Genomic DNA, 8,603 nt, shown 5'->3' with positions numbered 1-8,603 from the left:
ACAAATATAGGTAAACTATGCCTCAATCTAATTTTTAGTTTTTTTTTGAATTTGGTAATAAAATTTTGGATAAAATAATAATTTTATACTATTAAAAATATACTTTAAAATATATAAATTTATTTAATAGCCTCAAGGGTTAGCCCAATTGGTCAAATCAGTGCCTCCCTTCCCCGAAAGCCCTTGGGGTCAGTTCTGTGATGGCCAAAGAACAAGATCCTAGAGATGAGCTCTAGTGGACATGGCAACTCCTATTTCAGACCCCATAGAAAAGTTAATGCAGTCTGACATGCAAGGGGAATAGCAGTTTCCTTGCTGCTAAAATGCCAAAGTCAACTTTGAGGGAAATATAAATGCAAGGAAACTGCTATTCCCCTTGCATGTCAGACTGCATTAACTTTTCTATGGGGTAAGAAATAGGAACTGCCTAGTGGACATAGCCGGCATCCACTTACCACATGTAAAAAAATATAAATTTATTTAATATTTTAATATACTTTAAAATATTCAAATTCTATCAATTTCCCAATTTAAATTTATAACTTAAAATAATCCATATCGAAATTCAGAAAGAATTAACAAAATGCAATTTAAAAACAAACATACATTTTGGCGAAACCCAAACTTCAAAGATTTCAACCTAAGAAATGTAACCATCAGGCATTCTACGTGTCTCCTTGTCGCATTTACTCTGCATCTCTCCCCAGCGAGCACACGAAAAATCAAGCGCGAGTCGACGTCCATGACTGGCAAGTGGGACGTGTTGTAAATTAAAGTAGCAGCAAGTCCATGCCGCGCAATTTCTTAACGTAGCCATCCCGCATTTTAAGTCTCCTCGTCGTACTGTAGTGCATCTCTCCCACCGACTACACATCAAGCGCGGTATTTGCATTGCGACCGCATCTTTTGTTGTTCTAGTCTGCTTTGTCCAGTGAGCATCAATTTTGTGAAGAGGGTAAAAAATTGCTGGAATTTAATAATTTTGTTAATTTTGTTTGTGATATTAGAGATAGATTTAATACCATAAGGACATTCTGAAAGTCAATAATTATAATAATTATAATTTAGATTTCTAAAAATTTCCTCGAAATTTCTATCATTTTCAAAAAAAAATATTATCATTCCAGAAAAACCATTATCATTAAACTACAGCCTTTTTTTTTTCTCAAATAAAGTTGTTAAAGTCGTCTCGCGCTATTGCAACAAAGACGTTTTGTCTTTTTTTTTTCTCAAATAAAGTTGCTAAAGTCGTTTCACGTGATTGCAAAAAAGACGTTTTGTCTCCCCACTCATCGTGGGAAACCGTTGGTACCTTAAGAAATTGCCAGGCATTGCTGGATGGTCCCACTTTCCAGTCATAAACGTCGACTCGCACTTGATTTTTATGTCCGAATGCCACGAATGTTAGATAAGGATTGACTTTTCAAACAAAGCACATCTAGTTTTGCATAAAAACTTGGGTCCCAATTAAAGGAATCATATTCATGGTTGGTGGCAATAGTCAATAATCTGCCGTGACAGGAGGAAATTGGCAGGAACTTCGTGCTTCCACGGCCTGCCGTTCAATTCAAATTACGGTACTACTTTTTGCCATTCATGTATTACCAAAAAAATATTAGAAACTCAGAAATAACCAGATATCAGTGCTGAATCGTTACGTTGAATATTGAGGTCTTGATACAGGGATTAGAGTCTAGCGAAGCCACAAGGTCTTGGATCTCGCTTTTTTGTCCTTCTGTATCCAATGGAAGACCTTAATCTGATACCAGCTCTTGACGCTACATGCTCCACATCCACCTCACAGGGCAATAGCTGCAGCTATGTTTTTGATGTATTCATAAATCACCGTGGTCCTGACGTGAAGAAAGGCCTCGCCAGGCATATCTACCATCGCCTGAAAGAACATGGATTAAGAGTATTTTTGGACCAGCCAGAATTGGAAAAGGGAGAGAACATGGCTCCCCAAATCGAAGAGGCTATTCGAACAGCCTCCGTCAGTGTAGCAATTTTCTCCCCCAGGTATGCCGAGTCGAGTTGGTGTCTCAAGGAGCTTGTGCTAATGTTAAAGTCGGGATCCACAATTATTCCAGTCTTCTACAAAGTCGAGCCCTCAGATCTCCGGTGGACGCGGGGTCGAGATCGAGTTTATGCTGAAGCACTGAGCGTGCTTGAAGAGAAGATAACATTCGATTCTCAACCACGATACGACCCCACCACTATAGAAAAATGGAGGGATGCTCTTTCTGCTGTGGCAGATATAAGTGGGTTTGAGCTGAAGGCGTGTAACGAGTAAGACCCCTCCATCTCTCCCTTTTATTCTGATTTTTTTTACTTCTCTGATGATTCATAGGTATATCACAGTTTATTTATGAATGTTTTTCTTATTAGTCAATTTACTGTGATTCGGAATTATTCAGTGACGAGGGGCAGCTCGTCGATGAGGTCGTCCAAAAAGTATTAAGAAAAGTTCAGAAACCACCTCTGAATGTCGCTAAATATCCAACTGGCCTTGATGAAAAAGTAAGAGATGTTGAAAGGACATTGTCATTGCAGCGGCAAAGTGGGAAGGCTAGAGTTGTGGGAATTGTGGGTCTTGGCGGGGTTGGAAAAACTACCCTCGCTAAAGAAGTCTTCAACCGAGAGAAATCAAATGACCACCGATCCAACCGTGATAGACCAATCTATGATCGATCTAGCTTCTTATCTGATGTCAGATCCAGATCATTACATGACCTACAGAGGATCCTTCTTAAGGATTTGACTCCATCGAATGTACATATAAATAACATTGATGAAGGGATAGTGGCGCTTAAAATCCATCTCTCATTTTTTCACCGGGTTCTTATAGTTTTGGATGACGTTGATAATATTGATCAAATGGAAGCATTATTTTCACCAATAAAAGATACCATTCATATGGGTAGCTTAATTTTAGTTACATCTCGCAATAAAGATGTTCTCAGACGCTCAGACATCCCAGAGTCGTATATTTTTGAGTTGAAAGGCCTTAATCGACATCATTCCCGGGAGCTATTCTGTTCTCATGCCTTCGGCCATCCTTATCCTGTTGAAGGATTTGGACAATTGGTTCAGGAGTTTTTGGCTGTCTGCCATGGATTGCCTTTATCTCTTAAAGTGCTTGGTTCGCTTCTTCGTGGGGAAAGGGATTTGAACCGCTGGGAATTGCAATTGCGCAAAACCTCCAAAACACTTCCTGGAGATATACAAAAAACTCTTAAAATTAGCTATGACGCTCTAGATAACGAGGAGAGGCAGATATTTTTAGACATTGCCTGTTTTTTTATAGGAGAAGACAAGGATACTGCGATTAGAATATGGGATGGATCTAACTGGGAAGGATCGCTTGGTCTTTGGAAGCTGGAAAATAGGTGCCTGGTGGAGGTGGACAGTGAAAACTGTTTGAGAATGCACGACCACCTCAGAGACCTCGGCAGACATATGGCGGAGAATCCAGAATATCCGCGTCGTCTTAGCCGCCTCGCAGACAACCTTCACAATGTGTCTGGCCAATCATCTGTACGTATTTTGAATTAGCTTTTGGACCTACTTTCCCAATAGCGTCCTGTTATCAAAATTGGCTGTTAAGTTTTGAATTCTTAAAACTTTGCAATATTGCTAATCTTACTTCTAACAGCCCTTGGTGAATAATTCAGGTGCGTGGAATTAGCATGGTTCTTGCAAATGCCCCTGAACAATGTTTCAAAAACCTCCCGTGCAGCTGCAACCTAAGCAGCTTGGAGCTGCTTATGGCTAAAGGTTCTTTTGTTGAACGCGTACTTAGCGTTGGGGAGGTACCACAACTAATATATCTTAGATGGGAGAACTGTATGATCTCCTCCTTATCTTTCTCGATTCCAATAAGGAATTTGAGAGTGTTACATATTAAGGGGGGTAATTTGAAAACACTCTGGCGACATGAATCTCAGGTATTCATGTTATTTTTTTTTTTTTTAAATCAGTTTTACCTTTTTTCTTCATGTGTGAAATTTTCTTATACCACAATGTCAACAAGTCGAAAGTTGTTGCAATCAATACCATCTAATAGTGTATGTAAACATTGCAGGCACCTCTGCAGTTGAGAGAATTGTATATTTGTGCTCCACTTTCAGCGGTTCCAGGGTCCATTGGAAAGCTGAAGCACCTGGAAAAAATCTCCTTGCACGAGGGTGATTTTAAAAGTTTGCCAGATGAATTCCGTGATATGCAATCCTTGAAACACTTAGACTTAAAGTATTGTAAAAAAATGGCGCTACTGACAGATTCAGTTGGGAAGTTAACGAGACTCCAAAGTCTTAACTTTTGTGGGTGCTCCACTCTACAGACTCTCCCAGAGTCGATTGGGAACCTGACTGGCCTTCAAAGTCTTCACTTGGGCGGGTGTTCCACCCTGGGCACCCTACCAGATTCAATTGGGAATCTGACAAGCCTCCGAAGTCTTCACCTGGGCGGGTGCTCTACTCTGCGGGCGATCCCAGACTCTGTTGGAAACCTGACGGGCCTCCAAAGTGTCGACTTGGGCGAGTGCTCCTCTCTGCAGGCGCTGCCAGACTCGTTTGGGAACCTGACAGGCCTCCAACGTCTCGCCTTGGACGGGTGCTCTTCTCTGAAGGCACTCCCAGACTCGATTGGGAATCTGATGGTGCTTCAAAGTCTCGGCTTGTGGGGGTGTTCCACTCTGCGGGCGCTCCCGGACTCGGTTGGGAACTTGACAGGCTTCCAAAGCCTCGGCTTGTGGGGGTGCTCCACTTTGCAAACTCTCCCTGATTCGATTGGGAACCTAACGGGCCTCCAAAGTCTGGGCTTGTGGGGGTGCTCCACTCTGCAAGAACTCCCATACTCTATTGGAAACCTGACAGGCCTCCAACGTCTCGACTTGGGTGCATGCTCCAGTCTGCAGGCACTCCCAAAGTCTGTTGGGAATCTGACGGGTCTCCAACATCTCGACTTGGACGGGTGCTCCACTTTGCAGGCGCTTCCGGATTCGGTTGGCAACCTGACGGGTCTCCAACATCTCGACTTGGACGGGTGCTCGACTTTGCAGGCGCTTCCGGATTCGGTTGGCAACCTGACGGGTCTTCAAAGTCTCGGCTTGGGCGGGTGTTCCACTCTGCAGTTTCTCCCAGACTCGGTTGGGAACCTGAAGGGCCTCCAAAGTCTCGGTTTGGGCGGGTGCTCTACTCTGCAGGCGCTCCCAGATTCCGTTGGTAACCTGACACGCCTGAGAAATCTCGACTTGTGGGAGTGCTCCACTCTGCAGGCGCTCCCAGACTCGGTTGGGAACCTGACAGGCCTCCAGAATCTCGACTTGTGGGGATGCTCCACTATACAGACGCTCCCAGAGTCGGTTGAGAGCTTGACGGGCCTTCAGAGTCTCCGCTTGTGGGGATGCTCTACTCTGCAAACGCTCCCAGACTCAATTGGGAACATGACAGGCCTTCAAAGTCTCAACTTGAGTTTGTGCTCCGCTTTGCAGGCGCTCCCAGACTCGGTTGGAAAGCTGGCGGCCCTCCAAAGTCTCAGGTTGGCAGGGTGCTCCACTCTGCAAACGCTCCCAGAATCGGTTGGAAACCTGACTGGCCTCCGCAGTCTCGACTTGTACTGGTGCTCTAATCTGCAGGCGCTCCCAGAGTCCATTGGAAACCTCACGGGCCTCCACAGACTGAAATTGCAAGGGTGCTCTGCTCTGCGGGCGCTCCCAGAGTCCGTACGGAACTTAACAAACCTCCGAAATCTTTACTTGAACAGGTGTTCCAAATTACAGATGCTGCCCAATTTTGAGCATTTGAGCTTGTTGGAGACGCTTGATGTGTCTCAATGTCCCAAACTACAATGGGATGCGGGAGTAGTCGAGCAGCTGCGCCAACGACTAGGAAAAGGCTTCATTGAAAAAAGCCTGGTGGGTAGGTTTCAGGGAAGAAAGTGAGTAGTAATATACCACACCGATTCATAATTACAATAGTAATCGGGATCAGGTGGCCACACTGCCCACTGCATGGAGAACTCTGCCATTAGCCCTTTCAAAGGTGTGTAATTATAAGCCAAATGAATTATACCATGAACAGAATACTCTACATTTTACTCCATGTGTTGTTTAAGGAAAGCACCGATATATTTATGTGTGTTTTTACTTTTCCCTCTGTGCATCACATATCCGCGATCCAATTAATTCACCCCGTTTTAATGAGGAACAACTTCAAAATTGGGAGGACCAGCGATACTATGTTGGCAAAGAGAAGTGAGCAATATCCATGCCGTTGAGAAACATTTAATGTTATGTTACATAGCATATAGGTAGTAATTCTTTTAATATTGTTATTACTAGCATTTGCACTTTATGTTGCAAAAGAAACTCCATAAGGCATAAAGTGGGGAAGAATAGGATAGAGTGGGGAAGAATAGGGACATGTGAATGGACATTTTTGAAAGCAAGGGTGGATGATAACGAGTTACAATTGCAATAGTTAGTTATGTGTATTCTAAAAATGGATATTTTGTAAATAATGATAGTTTGTGGAAGAATAGCTACATGTGAATGGACATTGATCTATTAATTTTTCATTTACATACACACACATCGTATGAACCTTGTTTTTCTTGCAGCGTGGAATAAGAATCTCAAGTTATCATTGAGATAAATAAATCTCTATAGTACATACTCGTTATATATATATATATATGAATGAAGATCTCTGCTATGATTTATATTACTGTGGCAATGCTATTTTTCTCTCGCAAAGTTGCATCCATTGGTTTCTTTTAAGACATTAAAAGAATCTAGCTGCTATGGTTTGTTATGATCGATGGGTTATCTTTCGGATTATATTGTAAGATGATGTTAGATACATTAAAATATAAAAAGAAACAATCAGGATGCCTTAAGATTTATTTTTCATGTTAATGTGGATCAGTAATTCATTACCAGATAGAATGTACTTCTCATCTGCTCTGGATCTTGACCTGAATGTGCTTGCAATTCATTGAGTGTAGTGGGCAAGCCCTTATTGCCTATGGGGGACGTGTGCACCTTTGTTTCTGGGCAGCTGTCATGATTGTAGCTGGTCCGTGCCCAGGATGTCTTAAGATTTGTTTTTCATGTTAATGTGGATCAATAATTATTTATTAGATAGATTTTATTTCTCATCTGCTATGCATTTTGACAATAATGCGCTTGCAATTATTGAGTGTAGTGGGCAGGGAGTCTGGCAAGCCCTCATTGCCTATGAGGCCTGTGTGCGTCTTTGTCTCCGGGCATGGGCCAGTGGTCGCATGGAAGCTCTTGAATTCCTTCATAATGAGTGCATTGTTTTGTGTAATGCCTTTGGGTAGGTTATTAACAAAAATGTCATTGTTGATTTCTTTTAATTGTCATGTAGTTTGGAAAATGCAAATTCACTCTGCATATTATTAAGTAATTGTGTAAATTGAAATGTCTGCAACTTGTATAGACTATAGCAAATATTGTTGCACCCAGAGGAAGAACTATTGAGAAATCATTCTGCAGATGCTGCGCTGGAAGGAACTGCTCCTAAGCCAAAGAAACTATTGGAAGGATTAAGGTTCAAGGTATAGTAGCATCTGATTCTTTTCATAGTTATTTTGTATTGACTGGGTCCATCAATAATAAGTACAGTTGATTTGTTTTTATTCCTTGAGGGAGGGGAATGCATTAATCCAGGGAGCTGCGTGCCATCAAATACAAAGGTTATGGCAGAATTATCATGTCTTTTTTTCTGGATCTTCTGCCAAGCCCGAGGTTATTGAAGCAGAACTTAACTCTGGCAGGCCACAAGAATCCTCATACACAACTTTCAGTCAAGGGCCGAATAAACACTTCAGTGTACAAGGACAAACTGATCAATGTTCAAAGTACATCCTCAGATTCATAAATCTATGGTCTTGCTATAAATTAGGAAAATGTGGTTTGATAAATGAGTACACTTGTTTATAGTCATACATGAGTTCAAACTTCAAACTGTTATAAGAAAAGTCTCTGATTTTGCTTTTACAGGCCCACTTTTGTGAATGTTAGAGAGGTAGCAGGTTCTTGCAGGAAATCAACAGCATCAGCAAGCCAACCACCCACTTTTCACCTCAGGTTTGATTGTTTCTTCCTATCTAAGGTCTTGTGTGTGTTGATATATAAAAAGAAACAATCAAGATGCCTTAAGACTTATTTTTCAAGTTAATGTGGATCAGTGATTCATTACCGGATAGAATGTACTTCTCATCTGCTCTGGATCTTGCCCTGAATGTGCTTGCAATTCATTGAGTGTAGTGAGCAAGCCCTTATTTTCTATGGGGGATGTGTGCACCTTTGTTTCTGGGCATGAGCCAGCTGTCATGATTATAGCTGGTCCGTGCCCAAGATGTCTTAAGATTTGTTTTTCATGTTAATGTGGATCAATAATTATTATTATTTGACAATAATGCGCTTGCAATTATTGAGTGTAGTGGGCAGGGAGCCTAGCAAGCCCCCATTGCCTATGAGACCTGTGTGCGTCTTTGTCTCCGGGCATGGGCAGGTCGCATGGAAGCTCCTGAATTCCTTCATAATGAGTGCATTGTTTTGCGTAATGTCTTTG

General features: G+C 42.0%; 1 protein-coding gene across 1 annotated transcript; it reads left to right on the top strand.

Moving 5' to 3' along the window:
* The first annotated feature begins 1,508 nt into the window (after positions 1-1,508).
* Positions 1,509-6,082, top strand: LOC149258900 (disease resistance protein RPV1-like). Its single transcript, XM_089416685.1, has 4 exons — positions 1,509-2,289; positions 2,418-3,537; positions 3,675-3,947; positions 4,085-6,082. The coding sequence occupies exons 1-4, from the start codon at positions 1,745-1,747 to the stop codon at positions 5,942-5,944; spliced, it is 3,798 nt and encodes a 1,265-aa protein (XP_089272811.1). The 5' UTR covers positions 1,509-1,744; the 3' UTR covers positions 5,945-6,082.
* The last annotated feature ends 2,521 nt before the right edge of the window (positions 6,083-8,603 follow it).

Source organism: Pinus tabuliformis, chromosome 6 (assembly GCF_031772625.1).
Source record: "Pinus tabuliformis cultivar Carrire ecotype Pingquan chromosome 6, CPIR1, whole genome shotgun sequence".
NCBI lineage: Eukaryota > Viridiplantae > Streptophyta > Pinopsida > Pinales > Pinaceae > Pinus > Pinus tabuliformis.
The sequence above is the reverse complement of the archived record's forward strand: the minus strand, read 5'-3'. Positions and strand labels throughout refer to the sequence as shown.